This window comes from Pan troglodytes, chromosome X (assembly GCF_028858775.2).
Source record: "Pan troglodytes isolate AG18354 chromosome X, NHGRI_mPanTro3-v2.0_pri, whole genome shotgun sequence".
NCBI lineage: Eukaryota > Metazoa > Chordata > Mammalia > Primates > Hominidae > Pan > Pan troglodytes.
The window spans coordinates 15888096-15911732 of record NC_072421.2 but is presented as its reverse complement, the minus strand read 5'-3'; the positions used below and the strand labels follow the sequence as shown (position 1 = coordinate 15911732).

At 41.5% G+C, this 23637-nt stretch overlaps 1 protein-coding gene across 2 annotated transcripts in view; it reads left to right on the top strand.

Moving 5' to 3' along the window:
* The first annotated feature begins 2779 nt into the window (after positions 1–2779).
* The window catches only part of ASB11 (ankyrin repeat and SOCS box containing 11), a 39976-nt gene continuing 19118 nt past the window's right edge, over positions 2780–23637 (top strand). The window contains exons 1-3 of one of the 2 annotated variants that reach the window (XM_016944125.3): positions 2780–3075; positions 15584–15663; positions 20686–20793. In XM_016944125.3, the coding sequence (XP_016799614.1) occupies positions 2895–3075; positions 15584–15663; positions 20686–20793 (369 nt within the window). In that variant the 5' untranslated portion in view covers positions 2780–2894. Of the gene's footprint in view, positions 3076–3838; positions 4132–15583; positions 15664–20685; positions 20794–23637 lie in introns of those variants that run through there. The other variant, XM_016944126.3, reaches the window with a different exon arrangement.

The window sequence follows — 23637 nt, the reverse complement described above, 5'->3', positions numbered from 1 at the left end:
TCATCCTGTGGCTGGATTTTTTAATATAAAATTATGAAAAAGTTCTATGTAGAATTTGATTTGTAGCCTTTAGTACTTGGGGGAACTGATTTTTATCCTTTATCATTTCTATTTGGGTATGGCTCAGTGGTTCTCAACTAGGGCTTGGGGGGACAGTTTTGTTTCCCAGGGGACATCTGGCAATGTCTGGTTGTTACTACTAGGTGGGGTGGGGCATTGGCATCAAGTGAGTAGAGGTCAGGGTTGCTGCTAAGCATTCCACGATGCTCTGGGCCATCCCCCACAACAGATGTATCTGTCCCAAAATGTCAATAGTGCTGAGGCTGAGAAACCTTGGTGCTGTTGATGATTTCATCTGTGAAAGATAGCATGAATCAACTGTCCTTATATATCAGTAGCCTTTTATGCCCATCACAAATGTAATGTTCAAATATAGTAAAGATGGTCTTGCCGGGCATGGTGGCTCACGCCTGTAATCCCAGCACTTTGCGAGGCCGAGGCGGGCGGATCACGAGGTCAGGAGATCGAGACCATCCTGGCTAACACGGTGAAACCCCGTGTCTACTAAAAATACAAAAAATTAGCCGGGCATGGTGGCGGGCACCTGTAGTCCCAGCTACTTGGGAGGCTGAGGCAGGAGAATGGCGTGAACCCGGGAGGCGGAGCTTGCAGTGAGCCGAGATTGCGCCACTGCACTCCAGCCTAGGAGTCAGAGCGAGACTCCGTCTCAAAAAAAAAAAAAAAAAAAAAAAAAGATGGTCTCTCAGAAATAGTATAGACACCCATTTGAACCTTAATAAAGTTGAGCTTTTCATGGCCAACTTTTTTGGCATGTAAAACATAGGACAGCCATGTTTTAAATGAAAAGACCAAAACAAGATTGAATAATGTTATAGAACAACGTACATCACTGGTCTGACATGACTAAATGATTGCCTACTTAGAGTATAATTGAAGAAAGATAAATGAAAAGGACTAAAAGAGTTGTATTCATGTATTTTCATACACTGGCATTCTACCAGGTAATATAAGCTCAGTAAAGTAAATCTTATGTTAATGTCTGTTCCTTGAGAGTTAAGACGACTCAAGGTCTTTATAGTGCTCTGATACACTGAAATCGATGAGCTGTATGTTGTGACTCAAGATTGTATTCTTACATGTCAGCTTTTTAATGTAGTGAAACAGTTCTTAACCAGGCAGTCATTCTAATTTGCCTGCATGCTAGGAGAAATTCCCATATTTTTGCATAAATCATTTGTTAAGATTTATTAGGCCACTTGTATAACTATATTTTGGCTTGTCTTTTCAATTGATTTTTAAAATTTACAAAATCGAACATAGCCAAGAATGAAGGCAGAGACCTAGAGTGATGAGGAAAACTAAAAATAAACCCATTTCACTTGTGTTGGCCAGCTGATAAGAGAAAATTGCCCAACTAGAGAAGGTTGATTCATGAAATATTTGGGTACTTCATCCAGAACCTAGGGCATCTCTTTTGTCCATTTCACTATGACTCTTCCATGATCAAGGATAGCCCACATTTTTCAGAAATGGGCACCACCTTTACCAATGCTTGAAATGCAAGTGAATGATCAGGAGGGAACCTTGCCATGGGACCTTGTCCCAGATGGAACTACCATGGCGAGTAGTCTGATGCTTCTAGTGTGACACTTACTTGGAGAGGCATCCAAGATAGGCCTTTTATTAAATACAGGCTTGGCCGGGTGCAGTGGCTCACACCTGTAATCCTAGCACTTTGGGAGGCCAAGGTGGGTGGATCACCTGAGGTCAGGGGTTCGAGACCAGCCTGGCCAACATGGCGAAACCTCGTCTCTACTAAAAATATGAAAATTATCCAGGCGTGGTGACGCATGCCTGTAATCCCAGCTTCTTGGGAGGCTGAGGCAGGAGAATTGCTTGAACCCAGGAGGCAGAGGTTGCAGTGAGCCGCGATCGCACCATTGCACTCCAGCCTGGGCAACAGAGTAAGACTCCATCTTAAAACTAAATACATACATACATGCATACATGCATACATACATACATACATACAGCTTTAGGGTAAATTGTCTTTTTTTTTTTTTTTTTTTTTGAGACAGAATCTTGCTCTTGTCACCCAGGCTGGAGTGCAGTGGCGCGATCTCGGCTCACTGCAACCTTCGCCTCCCAGGTTCAAGCAATTCTCCTGCCTCAGCCTCCTGAGTAGCTGGGATTACAGGCACCTGCCACCACGCCCAGCTAATTTTTGTACTTTTAGTAGAGACGGGGGTTTCGCCATGTTGGCCAGGCTGGTCGCAAACTCCTGACCTCAGGTGATCCGCCTGCTTCAGCCTCCCAAAGTGCTGGGATTAGAGGAGTCAACCACCGCGCCCGGCCAGGTAAATGGTCTTTTTTAACTGGTCTTATTTTAGATTTGGATTTAATCCTCTATAAACTTCAGAATTAAGAGAAAATGAAATGCTCCAGGGAGTAGTATTTCCCACTTAGAACATACAGCATATTTGCACTTCTTTTGTATGTCAAATAACTTGCTTTGTTTCTGTGGAAGCCGAGAAGTTTCTATCTTTCCAACCCTGCTTTCTAACATAAAATAGGAAAAATAGGGGTTTAGGAATATAAAATGTTTGGAAATGAATCTTATTTGTTAGATAGTACTGAGTCATGTAGTTCTAGAACTATTGGATGTTTCTGGTTAGAAGGAAGTTTCTTTAGTTTATTTAACACTGCTGTGGAGTCAGCACATGCAGTCGCCAAATCAGTTAGATTAGAACCTACAGAGTTCTCGGTAACAGGAGCACTGAGTGCTAGAAGGTTTAAAATAGATGTCATATGATACCAATTATAACTCAGTGAAATTTTACAGTCCTAGGACCCTATACAGAGCATAAGCCAAAATGGAAGATGGTCCTGTTTTCTATGGCTTTAAAAACATTTTTATTACAATGTTTGCTACCTTTTTTTTCTTTAAGCTTTTAATTAAAGTTTTTTTGGCTCTCCTAACCCATTTCTATATCGTCAAAGGAAATAGAAAAGAAGCGGCTAGGATAGCAGAAGAGATCTATGGTGGAATTTCAGGTAAAAGTACATGAATTTGTTCCTAATATTTAAAGAAAATCCCTCCTAGATAATTCATATGACTAGTATTTCTGGAAGGCAGATTATATTTATACTTTGATTTTAAGTGGGTAGTTTGAAAAATTGTCACTTAAAGTAGCAAATGCTGTTGGCTGCATCAATTTGTGGAGGATTTTCAGCTTTATTTTTTGCAAGTTCGTAGATCTTGTAGCAGTTGTTATTTAAGAAGTAAATAGGTAGTGGCTTACTAAGAGTATTTTGAGAAACTTCATTTCTACTAGCCAAAGTAATCACTTGTATATAATTATTTTCTTTAATATTTTAAAGCAAACTTTAACAATGAAGGGCATTCTAACCAGACTAAATTCTCTCAGGAAATAGAATGACTAATAAATTATAATTAAAGCAGCAAACGTGGCAAGCTATGTGTATTTTTTTTGCTGTCATTTGCAACTGGAATTGATTAACCACTTGTCACTGTCAGGAAAAGCTCTTCACTAAACCCATTTTATATGGTAGCATGCAAAGCACTCCAAACAAAGTTTATTCTAACATGAAATGCCAAGATTTGGGCAAAACATTTTAAATTCTCATGCTTTGTAGAGAATAGTGTCCATTTCTTTCAAGAAATGATTTACTTTAATTGTGGTGAGATGCTACAAAAGTAAATGAGTCAGATATCCCTGTCACTCCTGGGATTGTCACTTAATAGAGGAGTATTTATTCATAAACAGAGTTCAGAATTTCCCCGTGTATTTTTAGTGTTTGCAGGGGTTCCAGGATTACATCATTCTTTATCTAGTATCCATTTCAATTTGCATCCAGGATTCTCTTTCAAAATAGTCTTATGTGATTCCAATACACTAGACAACTCAGAAGACACTAGACAACAGCAGTCTTATCTAAAGAAATAAGACCTCCAAGGACGAAGCATCAGAATGCTTCAATTAACTGGGGAAAATGAGAAGAATTGTGAAGTTTCAGAAAGTATCAGAAGGTCCGGACCATGGAAAGAGATTTCTTTTGGGGATTATATTTGTCACACATTTCAGGGAGGTATGTTACTTTGACTAGTTACAAAAAAAAAAAAAAAGTAATGCTTCTGATAAGTTTCAAGTTAAGCATGATCTGAAAAGTTATCTTCTAATTTAATTTGTCAATTTGGGCAAGGGCTTTCTAAAATTTTCAGTAATAGTTTTGGTGTTCTCATAGATAAATCATTCTTCTGGTCTAAATTAGATGAAGTCCAACAAAGTCAATATTGGCAAGAACATGTTAAAAATGTTTTCTCCTGTTGCACCTGCACATTATTTCTGTCTTTGTGGTCTTTAATTAAGTGCACTCTTTTTTTTTTTTTTTTTTTTTTTGAGATGGAGTCTCGCTCTGTAGCCCAGGCTGGAGTGCAGTGGCACCATCTCGGCTCACTGCAACCTCCGCCTCCCAGGTCCTGGTTGAAGCAATTCTCCTGTCTTAGCCTCCTGAGTAGCTGGGATTACAGGCACACGCCACCATGCCCAGCTAATTTTTTTGTATTTTTAGTAGAGACAGGGTTTCACCATGTTGGCCAGGCTGGTCTTGAACTCCTGAACTCATGATCCGCCCGCCTCGGCCTCGCAAAGTGCTGGGATTACAGGCGTGAGCCACCGCGCCCGGCCTCAAGTGCACTCTTAAAAAAGGTATAAAACCTCCTTATAGTCAAAACCCATGTAAGCATGGTTTGAATTTAATCTGGAGCTGGAATACAAATCTCTTAAATACAGTTCATTCATTCTGTAGTGCAAATATCTTTACTTGTTCAATCTCTTAAAATAGGTTAATTTGCAAGTAGCATAGTATTCTAAGGTCAAAAACATTTTTCAATTATTGTTAAAGAGGCAGGGAATGGTGCATGTTAATTTCCCAGTTTTATTTCTTTCATATATATATGTATGTGTGTGTGTGTGTGTGTATACATATACACGAATCCCCCCACCCCCAAATTTACCAAGATTTGGTAAATAAGACTTTCTGGTTTTTTTTGTTTGTTTTGAGATGGATTCTTGCTCTGTCACCCAGGCTGGAGTTCAGTGGCACGATCTTGGCTCAGTGCAACCTCCTCCTCTGGGGTTCAAACAATTCTTGTGCCTCAGCCTCCTGAGTAGCTGGGATTATAGGCGCACGCCACCACGCCCAGCTAATTTTTGTATTTTTAGTAGAGATGGGGTTTCGTTATGTTGGCCAGGCTGGTCTCGAACTCCTGACCTCAAGTGATCCGCCCACCTTGCCCTCCCAAAGTGCTGGGATTATAGGTGTGAGCACCTGTGCCCGGCCGCTAAATAAGTCTTTCTATAAGAATGTAGGCAATAACATGCCTGGACCAGTATTTTTCACATGGTTCTGTGTTTTTTCTTTTGATACTACTGTTAACAGTTGGATACTATATTATTACAAATCTTCCCCCGCCCCACAAAATACTTTAAAAATAACAACTCTTTATTCAAAACCCAGTCCTTTAAATATTGATGCAACTAGGCCAATACACCTAAACAATAAATCCTCCTCAACCCCTCAGTCTCTCTAATTCCTAAATTATCCCATAACAATATATTTAAAGTTAGGCGTATTAAAAATCAAGAACAAAATTTTGTGAAAGTGTTAAACTCAAACCAGAAATCAAACTCAAACCAGAAATCACCTTTGTTTTTGGTCACTTTTGCACTGGTCAGACAAATGTTTGTTGGGAAAATATATGACATTTAATCAGTAAATTAGCTAATTGACTTACAAAAGTCCCAGCCCAAGGTTAAGTTTCTTGAGTCTGCTAGCATATGCTATTTCTGTAAACTATTGTCAGCAATGTCAAAAGCAAGGAAGGGCAGGAAAAACCTAGCCAGCACACAGGTTAGACTTCTGTAGGTCCACAGCACTCTTTTTTTTTTGGAAGCTGCATTTAACACCACATGCCTCATTAAATATCATTCTTTGTGCTGTAAAACCTTTTGGAAAGTTTTTTTTTTTTTTTGTGCAGTGGGCGGGTGGGGGTGGATTTCATAGTCTGGAATACATTATTTTATATGTCTTTGTGGCTTAAACTATTACATTTGCTGATCACTCATCATAGTTGAATTAAGCCATGGTTGACTGTTATTAGTTTTGGTTTTTAAGCTTCTTTGTTTATTTTGTCTATTATATGTATATATTTTTTCTTTTTTAAAGTTTAATACATTGTCCTTGGCCTTTGGTGTTATGCCTAGAGCACCAGATGGATCACTGGATCCCACCTTCAGTCCATAGATATTTCTGCAGGCACTTTCTCAGGAGAGATGTATTGTATGATTTTTCAAGCTTTGCTAATTTGTATTAAGCTATGTTTAGTACTGTGACTTGGTCATCAAGAAAGAAAATATAGTGTAGATACAGATTGATCATCTGTTATTCATAACCCTTCAGCCAGCCATGTTTCAGAATTCAATAGCTTTTGAATGTTAGAAAGATCATACAATGTGCATACTGTCTATTGCACAGCACTTCTGGTGGGGCCTGGAGCTGCCTCCCACAGTCAAACATTTTGATCTTTCTATAGTGAACATGTAGGTATTCACACTAGATGGAAATATAAAACAAATAATAAATTGCTTAACCTAAGTCCTGGCCATGCTTTGCTGCTAAACAAGTTTGCATCAAATTTGGGGTAAAGCTTGGTTTTCAGAATTGGAGGAACTTTACAAGTGCAGATAAGACGTTGTAGAACTGTAGTGCCCTCTTTCAAAAAAAAAAAAAAGGGGGGTGCTATTTTAAGCTGTGTCTAAAAGATCAGTCCTATTCTAAGTTTTATGCTTAAAATCACTTGTTGATGGACTGACCATGATTTGACAGCTATGCCTCTGCGTAACTCAGCATTCTGAATCCTTTTTCCTGTCTTTTCCATTCCAATAGGATCGCCTTAGTTTCATTCTTGCCCAAACCTCGACCTAGCCTTCTGCTCTTATTTAGTTTTGCTGGTTGTCTCCACAAACATTGGCCTAACCATCCTCTAAGTTGCATATCAGGTGCCTGCTGGCTTTTCCTAGGTTGGGACAACCAGTCCTTGGCAGAGGCTCTACCTTCCACCAGTCTCCTTTAGCTCAGCTCTCCCACCCTTCAGAGTTCAAAGGAGCCTTCTTTCTAATACACTGCAACATAGTTAATTGTGTCTAACACAGCTCACTGTGTCTCATCTCCTCTCTAGGACTGGACATTCTGGAGAATATTTATTTTAACTCAGTTTTATTACAATATTTTAGATATCTCAGGAAATATATTCTATTTTCCCAGTTACCTTTGTTTCACATAAAATACCATTAATTCTGCTAGGCTCTTGCCTGTATTTTGGTTCAAAATTAAAATTCCTTATGAATTTTCTTTTCCTTAATAAATGCTACAGAAGATGTTGTTTCATATGATTTTATTTTTTATTTTTTGAGTTGGAGTTTCGCTCTTATTGCCCAAGCTGGAGTGCAGTGATGTGATCTCGGCTCACTGCAACCTCTGCCTCCTGGGTTCAAGTGATTCTCCTGCCTCAGCCTCCTGAGTAGCTGGGACTACAGGCGCCCGCCACCACACTGGCTAATTTTTGTATTTTTAGTAGAGACAGGGTTTTACCGTGTTGGCCAGGCTGGTCTCGAACTCCTGACCTTAGGTGATCCACCTGCCTCGACCTCCCAAAGTGCTGGGATTACAGGCATGAGCCACCGCGCCCGGCTGTTGGGTCATCTTTTTAAATAAAAAAACAGTAATCTGAAATACTTGTTGAAATTAGAGTAAAAATTACAAAAACAGTTTAATCGTTTTTTATCTCAAATGGTTGGAACTTAGACAGCTGTACTCCATCTGAACCAATGTTATTGAAATATATACGGTTTTAGAAGTTGTTGTGAAGTTGTCATTCAAACAGTCTGAGATACAAATCACATTCTGAGAAAAATTCAAAGGGGGAAATGAAAAAGTACTTGAACATTTTCCGTACACCTCATCAGGAATAAGCAAACATATTTGTAGAGTAAACTATCTTCATAATGTGTTTGCAGCCCTGTGACATGGGCGATCTGCCAAAAAACTAAAAATAGATTGCCTTAGAAGAGAATGATTGAGTCCTACTTAAGCATTCATTTATTTGGAGAGCTCAGTTGCATACTTCCTGAAGGGAATGGAAAAACTCCCAAGCTGCCAAGTAACTTTTATCCTCAATTTCTCACAATTAGCTCCAATTTGCAAAATGAGAATGGTAAGAGTGAGAGACTCTGTTGGGAACAAGGATAGAAAAGCAGGAGACCCCACTGTGGCAGTTTTTGGAAAAGGGTTCTGTGTGAAAACCCTTGAAGGTCCTTTGAAGCAAGTTCTGGGAAATGATGGAACTAGAAAGGCTACTTTCTTGAGAGTTACTTCGTTTCCAGTTGGGAAACAAAAAGGACTTCTACTTTTTTTTTTTTTTTTTTTTTTGAGACGGAGTCTTGCTCTGTCGCCCAGGCTGGAGTGCAGTGGCGTGATCTCGGCTCACTGCGAGCTCCGTCTCTCGGGTTCACACCATTCTCCTGCCTCAGCCTCCCAAGTAGCTGGGACTACAGGCGCCCGCCACCACGCCTGGCTAATTTTTTTGTACATTTAGTAGAGACGGGGTTTCACCATGTTAGCCAGGATGGTCTCGATCTCCTGACCTCGTGATCCGACCGCCTCAGCCTACCAAAGTGCTGGGATTACAGGCGTGAGCCACCGCACCCAGCCCTGGATCTCTACTTTTAGGGTGGTACAATTGGTTTATTTCACACCATTTATAGCAGTGGTCCCCAACCTTTTTGGCACCAGGGACCGGTTTCATGGAAGATAATTTTTCCATGGACCAGGGTGTAGGGGGATGGTTTTGGGATGATTCTTGTGCATTACATTTATTGTGCACTTTATTTGTATTATTATTACATTGTAATATATAATCAAATAATTATACAACTCACCATAATGTAGAATCTGTGGGAGCCCTGAGCTTGTTTTCCTGCAACTAGATGGTCCCATCTAGGGGTGATGGGAGACAGTGACAGATCATCAGGCATTAGACTCATAAGGAGCACCCATCCTAGATCCCTTGTATGTGCGGTTCACACTCTTATAAGAATCTAGTGCCACTGATGATCTGACAGGAGGCAGAGCTCAGGAGGTAATGCTTGCAATGGGGAGTGGCTGTAAATACAGAAGAAGCATCCGGGTACAGTGGCTCATGCCTGTAATGCCAGCATTTTGGGAGGCCGAGGCAAGTGGATCACTTGAGGTCAGGAGTTCAAGACCAGCCTGGGCAACATGGCGAAATCCCGTCTCTACTAAAAATACTAAAATTAGCTGGGAGTGGTGATGTGTGTCTGTAGTCCCAGCTACTCGGGAGGCTGAGGCCGGAGAATCTCTTGAACCTGGGAGGCAGAGGTTGCAGTAAGCCGAGATTGCACCACTGCACTCCAGCCTAGGGGACAGAGCGAGACTCAATCTCAAAAAAGAAAAATACAGAAGAAGCTTCACTTGCTCACCTGCTGCTCACCTCCTGCTGTGCAGCCCGGTTCCTAACAGGCCACGGAATGGCCCAGGGGTTAGGGACCCCTGATTTATAGAGAGGAGGTGGATGTCAGAGCAACCCAAGACAAGTCAATCTACCACGAGAATAAGGAGAAATTAAAAACCAATAGTTCTTAAAACCAGAACAAGGTGTGTTCTAAAGTCCCCATAACTAGGGTTTCAGTCCTATTTCTGATACTTCCTAGCCATGAGACAGCTTCATGTGGAGCAGTGGTTGTCATGCATTTTGGGGTGTTACCATTCAGCAAAGCAAGGCTTTTCTCCCCTTCACTGGAAGCTATGGGATGGGTACTCTGGGAGCAATACAAGTTTAGATAAGGAGCATTCAAAAGGAGGGGAGCCTGGAATTTCACTCTCAAGTTGGAAATCTGCTTAGAGAGACAACTTGCTGAACCCCCCATGCCAGATGAGTATGAGGAAGACAATTGGAAAGCAGCAATGTGGTGAGGGAGAAGCCCAGGACAACCACCATTCCCTCTTTCTTGGTGGAATGAAAGATGGCACCACAGGCTTGTTAACCTTGATCTCAGAGGCACAGGATCGGAGTTGGGGACATCAGAGGATGCTGCAGTGATGACAGACACTAGGAGAGGTGGCCAAATGCCAATGGGTAGAAAAGGTGCATGGGTGTAAGCCCCAGTGTGAAGGGCATGCCACAGACCTGGAGTGAGGCCTGAAGTTGAGACTGATCAAGCAGGACCAGCCTCCTCTTCCAGTTAACACTTCCCATCCCGTTTCCCTTTCCTGTCCCTCTTGTTTCTCCCCACTCCCAAGGCACTAGAGGGTTGGACCCTAGAAGAAGGAGGTGGGAAGCATGTGAAGAACATGCTGCCCTTCTGTCTCCAGCTGCTGGGTGGGCTGGAGAAGGCCATACCCTGCCCTGGGAGTGGGAAAAGGCCAGGAGCTGTGAAGAGGATCAGAGATTACAGTTAGAAAGAGGGCTAGTCTGTGTTACTTTAGAAACTCTTCATGAAAGTATGATGTAAATACAGAGACATGCACAAATCGTAAGTGAACAACCACATGAATTTTCACAAAGTGAACACAGTCAGGAACCAGCACCTAAGAGCAAGAAATTGCATATTATCAGCATGGCCCCCACCATGCCCTCTTGCAAACAGTCCTCACCTCTCCTCGGGGTGCTTTTGACTCCTAACACCCAAGGCAAGTTTCCCTTCCTTGTGTACTTTATAGCAGGGGTCTCCAACCCCCAGGCCGCAGACCAGTACCAGTCCATGGCCTGTTAGGAACTGGGCCATACAGCAGGAGGTGAGCGGCAGGTGAGGGACATTACTGCTTGAGCTCCGCCTTCTGTCAGATCAGTGGTGGCATTAGATTCTCATAGGAGTGTGAGCCCTATTGTGAACTGCACATGCAAGGGACCTAGATTACACTGTCTTTATGAGAATCTAATGCCTGATGATCTGAGGTGGTACAGTGTCATCCTGAAACCATCCCCTGCCCACCCTCATCTGTGGAAAAATTGTCTTCCCTGAAACCAGTCCTTGGTGGCAAAAAGGTTGGGGACTGCTGCTTTATAGAAACCAAATCACACGGTACATGTTCTTTTGTGTCTGGCTTCTTTCACGCAACATTAGGTTTGTGAGATTTATCCATGTTGTGTATATGAGTTGAGTCTAATGGGACTGATAAGTAACGGAAAGTTACTAGAAAATGAGGATCACCACAGCCCACTTGGAGACAAGTTTTAGAAATAATGAAAACATTCATGTTGATAACCCATGTTAACTCTTTTAATTGCAAGTTGCCACTTAAATCCTGTTTTTATTTTTAAATGGAATACTTACAGTACCTTCGAGTGACTCAGGTTGACTGGTTATTGTCAGAACAATGAAATGACAAAGCCACAGTTATGGGTTTGCCTCTTCCATTGGTCAGGGTGCCGAGCTGGCAGCCATGGGTAAAGACTGTCCTACCAACCCCAGTGCATGCATTCACTTCCAAGAGCAACTAGGCAAGAGCGTAACATGTCTGAAGTACATTTCATATTGAATGAGATGCAGATGTATTAGAGGAAAAGCCTCACTAATTGGTAATTATATGCATACATTGTCTCATTATTTCCAGTTTATGCAAATTATAAATATCCAAAGAGTTGTTGTTGTTGTTGTTGTTGTTTTTTGAGACAAAGTGTCACTGTGTCACCCAAGCTGGAGTGCAATGGAGCGATCTTGGCTCACTGCAGCCTCCACCTCCCGGGTTCAAGTGATTCTCCTGCCTCAGCCTCCCAAAGTGCTGGGATTACAGCATGAGCCACTGCACCCGGCCTCAAAGAGAGTTTAAAATATTCTACTTGTCAGCTTTCAACCAACTAAAGACAAGGGTAAATACAAATGCAATATATGCTCATGTTAAAAATTTTTATCTGTTTTTGAAATACCATTCGATTCAGCAATCCCATTACTGGGTATATACCTAAAGGCATATGAATTGTTCTGTTATAAGGACACATACATGCATATGTTCATTACAGCACTAATCACAATAACAAAGACATGGACTCAACCCAAATGCCCATCAATGACAGACTGGGTAAAGAAAATGTGGTACATATACATTATGCAATACTATGTAGTCATAAAAAAGAATGAGATCATGTCCTTTGCAGAGACATGGATGGAGCTGGAGGCCACTATCCTTAGAAAACTAACAGGAACAGAAAACCAAATGCCACATGTTCTCACTTATAAGTGGAGCTAAATGATGAGAACACATGGACACGTAGAGGGGAACAACATACACTGGGGCCTATTGGAGGGTGGAGGGTAGGAGAAGGGAGACGATCAGGAAAAATAACTAAAGGATACTAGGCTTAATACCTGGGCGATGAAATACTCTGTAAAACAAACCCCCATGGCACAAGTTTACCTATGGAACAAACCTGCACATCCTGCACATGTACCCCTGAACTTAAGATAAAAGTCAAAAAACATAAAATTGATGATGTCTATTGCATATAATTATTTTCTTTGGAAAATTTTTTATCTGTTTTTCTTTGTTATTATAAAAAGCAATACACATTCATATCAGGAGTATGGGATCACCAGTGATTCATTCTATCTATCTATCTATCTATCTATCTCTCTCTCTCTCTCTCTCTCTCTCTCTCTATCTATCTATCTAATCTTTTTTTTTCTTGTTAAAATGTTTGGAAATAATTTCAGCCGACAGAAAAGTTACAAGAACAGTACAAAAAATTCCTGCTTCTCTTCACCCAGAGACTCCATTCATGTTTAGCCAACGGTCCTAATAATGTCCTTTATAGCAAAAGGATCAGGTGTCTTGCCTTTAGATAGCGCGTTTCATCATCCCTTTCAATCTGGAACTGTTCCTCAGTCTCTCCAATTATTTTGTAAAATGTCCCCTCAGTTTGGGTTGGTGCACAGTTTCCTCCTTATCAGATTTTGGTTATGCATTTTGGGCAGAAATATCACAGAAGCGGTGGTGTGTTCTTCTCATTATGTTTCTTCTTATGGCACATGATGTTGCTCATCGCATTCCATCAGATGACAATCTGTTCCATCACTGGTGTTAACTTTGCTGATGTTAACTTTGATCACTTGGGCAAAGTGATGTCTACAATTCTGTTCTATAAAATTATCCCTGTTCCTTTTCTAGTTAGTCATTATTTTGCAGGGAGATGAGTTGAAGCTGATTCTATTATTTCTTCAATTTCTAAGTTGGGATTTTATTATAAGGAAGCACTTTCTCTTCTCTGTCTTTATATATTCATTTATATCAGTGAGGACTTCTAGATTACCATTTTATTTGATAAGATATAATCTCTTATTGTTTATTTTGATAATCAGGTTTTCCCATATTTGGCCAATGGAAGCCCCATCAAGCCAGCATCTGTGTCTTTTTGTCACCCAGGCCAGAGTACAGTGGCATAATCTTGGCTCACTGCAACCTCTGCCTCCCGGGTTTAAGCGATTCTTCTGCCTCAGCCTCCTGAGTAGCTGGCACTACAGGCGTGTGCCACCACACCCTAATTTTTGTATTTTTATCAGAGACAGGGTTTCACCATGCTGGCCAGGCTGGTCTCGAACTCCTAACCTCGTGATCTGCCCGCCTCAGCTTCCCAAAGTGCTGGGATTACAGGCGTGAGCCTGGCCAGCACTTTCTTACTTTCTTGGAAGATGTTTAAGGCCCATCTTGTATTTTACCTGGCCCAGACCTGGGATCAACATTTCTCTAAGGAGTCCAGGTTCAGGTTTTCTCAGTGCACCATGCTAAAAAAAAAATACGTATATACGCACATCTATGTTTTACATTTAAATTTACTTTTATATCTAGATATATTGAAAATCACATTTTCATGCTAATTGCTCCAATATCAATCCAACCTCGTAAAGTGCATTCAAGTTTCCCCCATTTTCAGAACCCAAAGGGTGAGAGAAGTTCATACATTGAGTTTCAGTGTAGGAGGAGGGCTTATTGAAATGTTTCTAACCCTGATTCTCATCCACTGGAAAAATTCTTTCTTTCCTTAAGGCCTTCAGTTATTTCAAATTCACACAATTCCATTTTTGCTGGGATTTTCGTTTCACCAAGTTTATAGGTATGGAAACCTGAGTTTTTAACACCATCAGGATCACCCACAAGAGGTTGAGGAGCCTTTGTGTTAAATCCAAATTATATTACATTCTATTCAGTGCATGAAAAGCACAACCATGATGTGAAAAAGTCCTACATTTTGCAAACTGGAGTAGGTTTTCTTCCAAAACAATTGATTGCCCTTTGGCAGGTTTAATGGGGGGTTACTTCTCAAATGCTCATTTAAACTAGTTAGTCTTGTTTGCAGATAAGCAATTATAAGAAAAATATGTCTGGAAGGCGGCTCTAAGGCTGTTCCTTATGGCACTGCTCTACTGTGCCTACTTATTAATCATACAATGTCTGGAGCACTTAACATCGTGGTTGTATTTGATTGGCCTACTTAGAGACCAATGCACTTGACAAATATCAGATTATTATATTTCCATTTTACCAGTAAGGAAACTGGGGTTCAAGTAATTTTGGTAACTTGCTGAATTTGGCAGAGAAAGTGATCAAGGTAGGACTTGAACCCTAGCAGTCTGGCTCCACTGGCCCATGCTCAGTCATCACACTAAGCTGCCCACAACAAAGCTTTTAGGGAAAAACTTTTGGGAGATTAAATTGTCTGAAAAATGACATTCTGCAGTATAATAGATATGTCTTCATTATCAAATGAAGCAGATAAAATTACCTAGGGAATTTGGGGAAAAAAACATTTTCACTGATCCCTCAGAGCAAGCTTGTCCAACTCGTGGCCCAGGATGGCTGTGAATGTGGCCCAACACAAATTCATAAATTTTCGTAAAACTTACGAGATTTTTTTGTGATTTTTATTTTTTAGCTCATCAGATATTGTTAGTGTTAGTATATTTCATGTGTGGCCCAAGACAATACTCCTTCCAATGTGGCCCAGGGAAACCAAAAGATTGGACACCCCTGCCTTAGAGTCTCCTTCATAATACACAGGCTGTTGAGTCTTTAGGGTGTGGATGAAGGTGGAAGGCAGGGGAAGGATAAAAATGTGGAAGCTCATTGACTTTCTTGGCCCTTCATTTTGCCTTACATAGAGCTATCGGATTCAAGCACTGGGCACTATATTTTTGAACTAAATCTATTGCTTATTAAAATTGCCTCCCAAAAGCCAGAGAGATTGACTGTTCCTTCTCTTGGCACGCACCACCAAACCGTAAAGGAATTTAACATTCAGTAGCTTGTCTCGCTGAAAGTGGCTGACGAGAGAGCCTGATGCGTGATACCTGCTTCCCTCCTCTTCCCTCCTCTTCCCCCAAACCTCCTCTCACAGTGGGTGGGCAGCATGGACAAGTTACAGGAAGAAGTCTCCAGGCCTTGACTTCGAGCTTGATTTGTGTTTCAGATTGCTGGGCTGATCGATCCCCACTTCATGAAGCTGCAGCTCAGGGGCGCTTACTGGCCCTTAAAACTTTAATTGCACAAGTAAGTGAACTGAAGACTTGATCCTTCATGCTTATGCTGTAATTACACATCATTCTTTATTAGCTTTGGCTGTAGCAGAGGTGTGGCTCACCCTATCCAGGTCCCACCATTGCCATTCGAGGCACGTATGTCCTCTCATACCTCACTGCCTCTCCTCCTCCTGCCTCTCCTTTCCTGGAGAGCTCCTTCATTTTCAGCCCAGTTCCCTCCTTTTCCTCTGGGCCTTCCTTTACCTCATAAGAAGTTTCCCTATGAGGAATGATAGAGAATGCTCTCAAATGTTTGTTGCACTAACTCACCTCATGCTCTTCCAGCATGCATTAGCACCAGCAGTCCTGAAGCTAAGTTAGTCAGCTATTGCTGCCTAAAAAATGACCTCAAAGCATAATGGCTGAAAGCAACAGAAACTTGGATTTTCATGGTTTCTGTGGGCCAGGGAGCAGCTTAGCTAGGTGATTCTGGCTCTGGGTCTCTCACAGGCTGCCACGTGTCAGCCAGGGCTGCAGTCATCTCATGGCTCAAGGCGGGCAGGATCTGCTTTCAAACTCACTCACGTGGTTGTTGGGAAACCTCAATTCCTTGCCACATGAGCCTCTCCACAGGGCTGTGTCATGAGATGGCAGCTGGCTTCTCTCAGAGAGAGTGCAAGAGGTACCTAAGAAGGAAGTCACAGTTGTTTTATAACCTCATCTCCGAAGTGACATTCTGTCACTTCTGCCATATTCTACTCATTAGGTATGAGTCAACAAGTCCAGCCCACACTCAAGGGGCAGGGATTATACAAGGGAGGCAATACCTGGATTCCAGGATTACTGGGTGCTATCTTAGAGGCTGCCTATCCCAATGATACATTATTTTAAGAACAAGCATTAAAATAGGTTGACAATGGGTAAATCTGACTCCCCAGGGAACATTTATTGAAGTCTTAGTTATGAAGGCTACTTTATTTATATTTATGACTACATCCCCAGCACCTTGAAAAATGAGTAGGGGCCTGGTAAGTATTTGTGAAATGAATGAATGAAAGTGTGCAGGCTCCATTTGCTTTGTATGTTTTAGGGTCTACATTTATACAGAGGAGGTAAGCCATCATGTCTTTCTTCCACAACTAGGCAATCATCTGGCTTTCTTGCTACTTTGAATTTAAACCACTGGGTGCACTGCTCTCTCTCTCTCTTTTTCTTTCTTTCTCTCTCTCTCTGTCTCTCTCTCTCTGTCTGTGTGTGCATGTGTATGTATTTTTCATTTATTTGTTTTTTGATTTCTCCTTTATGAGTTGTGTTACTTCTTAAAAAGTAGAGGTAAATGGAAATCAGCACTGCCAGCAATGATCAAATGAACTTTGTACCTGATTTAATCACTTGCTTATTTATTTTTAAGTACTTTAAATTGGATGTGATTTGATTATTTTTAATATGTAATATATTCACATAGTTCAAAAATTACAATTATTTAAAAAGGTGGACTGGCCGGATGTGGTGGCTCACGCCTGTAATCCTAGCACTTTAGGAGGCCGAGGTGGGTGGATCACCTGAGGTCAGGAGTTCGAGACCAGCCTGGGCAACATGGTGAAACCCCATCTGTACTAAAAGTGCAAAAATTAGCCAGGTGTGGTGGTGGGCACCTATAATCCCAGCTACTTGGGAGGCTGAGGCAGGAAAATCGTTTGAACCTGGCGGGGTGGAGGTTGCAGTGAACCGAGATCGCGTCACTTCACTCCAGCCTGGGCGAAAGAGTGAAACTCTGTCTCAATAAAATAAATAAATAAATAAAATTAAAAAGGTGCACAATGAAACGTCTTGCACCCACCTCTTCTCTCTCAGTCTCCCACCTCAATACTTTCATTGGTATATTTTTAATAGGCTTTTTAAATTTTTGTATAATTTTAAAGAAGAGTTGAAAAGGATACAGACAGTTCCCATATACACTGTACCCTTCACCCAACTTCCTTTAATATTGATATCTTACATAGCTATGGTACATTAGTCAAAAATACGAAGTTAACATTGATACAATACCACTGACTAAACTGCACACTATTGTGATTTCACCAGTTTTTCCTCTCATGTCCTATTTCTGTTCCAGGATCCCACATTGCACTAACTATACTTAATAAGCATATTAGCTTCAATAATATGATTAAATGTGTAAGGGGGCATTCTTTATACAAAAGTTCAACTTTTTCTTTTACACCCCTACTTCTTTACTCTTATACACTGTTAAAAAATGTATTTGTCTACTTTTATAAACTTTATTTTACATTTAGATAATATGATCGATGTGAGTAAAACATTAAACCGATATGAGTAAAACATTAAGCTAATGTGAGTAAATGTGAGTAAAACATTAAACCAAGATTCAGGAGCTCTTGGTTACACTGCTGGCTGTCACTGACAACCAGTCTTAAAAAGTATTTGAACATTCTACTCCTCCATTTTCTCATGCACAATTGAGGTGATCTACTCTAGATGATCTTTCAGGCCTTTCCAGCATTACATTTCTACAATTTCAGGGATTCTGAGATTTTGCACCGTAACAGTTTTTTCTAGCACACTTCTGCCACCTTGTGGACTAGTCTGTTTTTTCTTATTTTCTCAAAAGGAAAAGAAAAATGAAAAGACTTTTTCTAACTCTTATTAGATGCCCAGTTTGAAATATGTAGCACAGATCTAGAGTAATGATGTCATATTCAGGACATGAAAATAGACAGAATTCAGGAGTCAAAAAGAGGCCTTATGATGAAGGGACAATTCTGGGAAATCACAGCTGCTGGCCACAGCAAGGATGCAGCCAGAGATCTGGCAGGAGATGGTGGCCGTGTAAGTAGGAGTTTGGGGTTCAGGGTCATGGCATTGGGTTTTGGAAGCTTTCAGTTGGTCAGTTACAAGGCATAGGATCAAAAGCAGGACTCAGCTGGGAAGGACAGACCAGGGACCTAATTCCTTTTATAAATCAAAAATAAAATTCTAAGCACCCCCTCTCCAACCATCTAAATGTACCCCTCCTCTCAGCCAGGGCATTCCAAAACTAACCTGAAAAACTGGTTCAGGCCATGACAGGAAAGGGGGGTTGAACATGCCTCATTATACCCTCCTCCCTTTTGGAACTCAGGAAAAGATGACCAGAATTTAACATCAACACAGACCTTAAGTCTGATAAGAAACATTTACAATCTATTCTCTCTGAAGCCTGCTACCTGGAGGCTTCATCCACATGATAAAACTTTTGTCTCCACAACCCCTTATTGTAACCCAGACAGACATTTCTATTGATAATAACTCTTTCAACCAATTGCCAATCAGAAAAATTTTCAATCTGTCTATAATCTGGAGCCCCAGGCCCCCACTTTGAGTTGTCCAACCTTCCCAGGCCAAACAAATGTACATTTTACATGTATTTGATTGATGTCTCATGTCTCCCTAAAATGTATAAAACTAGGCTGTGCCCTGACTACCCTGGGCACATGTTCTCTGGATCTCCTGAGAGCTTGTCACAGGCCATTGGTCACTTATATTTGGCTCAGAATAAATCTCTTCAAATATTTTAGAGTTTGACTGTTTTTGTCAACACTTTTGCAGATAGAACGTGATCATCAGAGGGAGGGAAATGGTAAGAGCCAAGTTGTTAAAATCAGGTTATGAAGTCAGAGTTGTCCAGCAGCTAGGCTGACCTTGTCATCTGTCACATGGAGTCCAGGACAAGGAAGGGGACACATGGTAGTATGGGGAGGGAGAATGTGTTAGGACAGGGTGGAGGCACTCACACCTGGGTGAGGAAATGAAAGTTAGGAGAAGTCCGCTGGCCCCGGACTCTAGGACTTCAGAGACCTCTGCACACAGTGGAGTCATGGCTGAAGCAGTGCTGCTACTCCACAGCACATGAATCCTAGGAGCACAGTCTACTTACTCTTAAGCCTGGGAGTTACTGTTTTGTTCCAGATCCAGCTTGACCTCCTGAAATTGTCTGCACTCCATCATCTATACCTCATACCTACTGTTATTCACAGCCACAGCAGGCCCATGCCAGCCTGTTCCTAGACTCATAGTGACATCTCTGTGGCTCTCCTTGCTTTGGTCTTACATCCCTACTCCTGCAATCAACCCTCCATGCTGCTACCAGTAAGCTTCTAAAAAGGCTAATCTATTAGCTCCAGACCCTCCGCAGCCTAGCAGACTTCATAGGTGCTCCATTTCCTCTGAGACATGCCCTCCTTGTTTGGAAATCAAGGCCTTTCATGACCTAGCTCCAGCTTACTGTCCTCCTTTGTCTCCTCCCATCTCCTGCTTCCACTTTCTGTGGGTTCTTTCTGTTCCAGAAATCCGACTGTGGCCCTGCCACAGGAAGCAACAGGAAGCAACAGGAAATAACTTCCTGTTGCTTCCTGAATTTGCAGTTTCTATTCTCTCCTAATGGCATACTCTTTCTTGGTCTTCACAGCTTGAAACATTTTATGCTTCAAGTCTTAGCTAAATACTACCTCATTTGCAAGGTTTTTCTTACTCCCCAAGCCAGATTCAAGGATATCCTATGCTCCCAAACTAATTTTGGACATGCTTCCAGTATAGCAATATTCTTGCTCTTTTGTCTTTCATTTCTGCCTCCCCAGTAGGCTCTGGGAGAAGAGAGACCCATGTCATAAGTTTTGAAGACCCAGGTCCTAGTACATTACCTGCTCCAGAATGCAGAATTAACATTCTTTTGGATAAATGAATGTGAGGCTGTCATGCTGTCTTTAGGCTCCCCTGATCGTAACTTCTACTTCTCTCTCTATGGTACTAATATTACACCCACAGACTGTGAAAATGTCAGAAACATGTGAAACAACATTGCTTTCATTGCTATCACTAATGCAGTATTTCACTCTCTTCTGCTGGGCTTGGTGGCTTGCACTTGAAATCCCAGCTACTCAGGATGCTGAGGCAGGAAGATCACTTGAGGCCAGGAGTTTGAGACCAGCCTGGGCAACACAGTGAGACCCCAGTCTGTAAAAAATAAATAAACTCTCTTCTTTCTAAATTATAGGGTGTCAATGTGAACCTTGTGACAATTAACCGGGTGTCTTCTCTCCACGAGGCATGCCTTGGAGGTCACGTGGCCTGTGCCAAAGCCTTATTGGAAAATGGTGCACACGTGAGTACTGCCCCTGCCCACTTGGGTCTGTCTGGCCAGATGCATCTGTTAATGTTTAATGATAGTTTACCTTCCAGATGGCTTACCCACTGTGGGTAAGGGCTGGGCTGGTTCTATCCATGTCCGTATTCCATCATTTAGGCTACTCCTCTCTCTTCAGCTTACCCCCCTGTGTGTAAATATTCAGACATGGCAACTCACAGGAACCTTTTAAAACTGTGTTGCTGACCTTAAGAAATCTTTATTGTACCATGTTTTTGTTTTGTTTTGTTTTGTTTTTGAAACGGAGTCTCACTCTGTCGCCCAGGCTGGAGTGCAGTGGCACAATCTCCGCTCACTGCAAGCTCTGCCGGGGTTCACGCCATTCTCCTGCCTCAGCCTCCCCAGCAGCTGGGACTACAGGCACACGCCGCCACGCCCGGCTAATTTTTATATTTTTAGTAGAGACAGAGTTTCACTGTGTTAGCCAGGATGGTCTTGATCTCCTGACCTTGTGATCCACCTGCCTCGGCCTCCCAAAGTGCTGGGATTACAGGCGTGAGCCACCGCGCCCGGCCTTGTACCATGTTTTCTTTATGCATTCATCTGTTGGTGGACACTTGGGTTGCTTTCAGGTCTTTGCAATTGTGAACAGTGCTGCATCAGACATGGGAGTGCAGATATCTCTTGGATATACTGTTTTCCTTTCTTCTGGGTATATACCCAGCAGTAAGATTGTTGGATCATATGGTATCTCTGTTTTTAGTTTTCTGATGAACCTCCAAACTGTTCCCCATAATGGTTGTACTAATTTATAATCCCACTAACACTGTATGAGGCTTAATAACAAGATTTTAAAGAACAATAGAAAACACTCTTAATTCAACACCTTAAATGAACAACTATTTTTATTGAGCAAAATTATCAAAATGAACGAGCTTTTATAAATAATACATTGGGGGAAACCTACAGAATTGAACTTTATCTTATTTTAAATTTATTTCCAAACTTTTTTCAAAGGGTGACTGAGGTGCAATATATAATACAGATATCAGAATAGAATCATAAAATCACAACTTCTAAAAATCTTCTGTGTTTAGTTGCCGGATGTTCTTTGTTTCTAATTTTGTTGTTTAACTCAGTCCTTGCATTATTTACTTTATGAGCTGCAATGTTTTTAGTGCTTAATGACAATTTAAAACATTTTATATGGAAATCGGGTTTCTACATGTAGAACTGAATATAAAAGTCTTCCTTGTGAAAACTAATTTTCCTGATGCCATTGTGGTCGTGCATTTTCTTTTTTTGTTTTTGTTTTTCCATCTTTTTATTTTTAGACAGAGTCTCACTAACACTGTTGCCCAAGCTGGAGTGCAGTGGCACAATCTCGGCTCACTGCAACCTCCACTTCCCAGATTCGAACGATTCCCCTGCCTCAGCCTCCTGAGTAACTGGGATTACAGGTGCCCGCCACCACGTCCAGCTAATTTTTGTATTTTTAGTGCAGTAATTTTTGTATTTTTAGTGAAACCAGCGATGCTGGTTTCAGACTCCTGACCTCAGGTGATCCGCCCGCCTTGGCCTCCCAAACTGCTGGGATTACAGGCGTGAGCCACCGTGCCCTGCCAAGTGGTCATGCATTTTCATTAGGTAGTGCTTCTCTAAGTTACCACTTAGTCAGCTCATGGGTAATGATGAAGGAAGGCTGTGTGAGAGCCATTTCCTTTCAAGCTAGATGACTGGAGTCACAGGCAGACTGCTGACAATATCAGGTCAGAGAGGAGGTTTTGTTGGGCACAAAGAGAAGAATAAGACATGTTTCCTTGTCTTTGTCAATTTTATAAAGAAACAGCCAATAAATACTGTAGCACACCATTTAACATTTAAATCAGAATGAGAAATGAAATAAGAGAAAGTTGGTCCATCAGTAGAAAGTCCCCCACAATTGGCAGTCCCATGAATACCTCAAACTCAGTGCATTTGTAACTGAGCTTATCATGTTCTTCCCTCTGGGACCTGCTCCTCATCTTGGGTTCCTAGTTTCAGAGGCCTGGTGAAAGAAACATCCTCTTGGTTTCCCAAGCTGCAAACCTGAGAGTCATCTTATTTCTTTCATCTCCCTATCTAATTAATTAAAAACTCCTGCTAATTTTACTTTCTAAGTTTTTCCCAAGTCTATCCTCTCCTTTGTCCTACTCCCATAGTCATCTAAATTATTTATTATATTTTCAAAATGATTTATTTTTGGCCAGGCAGAGTGGCTCACGCCTGTAATCCCAGCACTTTGGGAGGCTGAGGCAGGTGGATCATGAGATCAAGAGATCAAGACCATCCTGGCCAACATGGTGAAACCCCGTCTCTACTAAAAATACAAAAACTAGCTAGGCATGGTGGCACACGCCTGTAGTCCCAGCTTCTTGGGAGCCTAAGGCAGCAGAATCTCTTGAACCCAGGAGGCGGAGGTTGCAGTGAGCCGAGATCACACCACTGCACTCCAGCCTGGCAACAGAGCAAGACTCCATCTAAAAAATAAAAAAATTAAAAAAAATTCTTTTTGTATTTGTCTTCCCTAATGGAATTCAGCCTAGTCAAGGAGAGGCGATTGTTCAGCCCACTCAAGGAGAGGCAATTGTCTTATCATTGTTTCCAAAACATTAGCACCTAGTAGATGCTCAATAAATGTTTGTTGACGTGAACTAAGAGAGAAATTTATAGGAAATCGCATAAGAAGACAACTTCCTAGACTGAGGGTGAGGATGAAACTTAGTAAAACACAAATCAAACTAGTCCTACCAAATATTTTTTAGTAAAAATATAGAAACCCCTAGCAATATAAATTTACACACATTTTCCCCTGACCTTGTC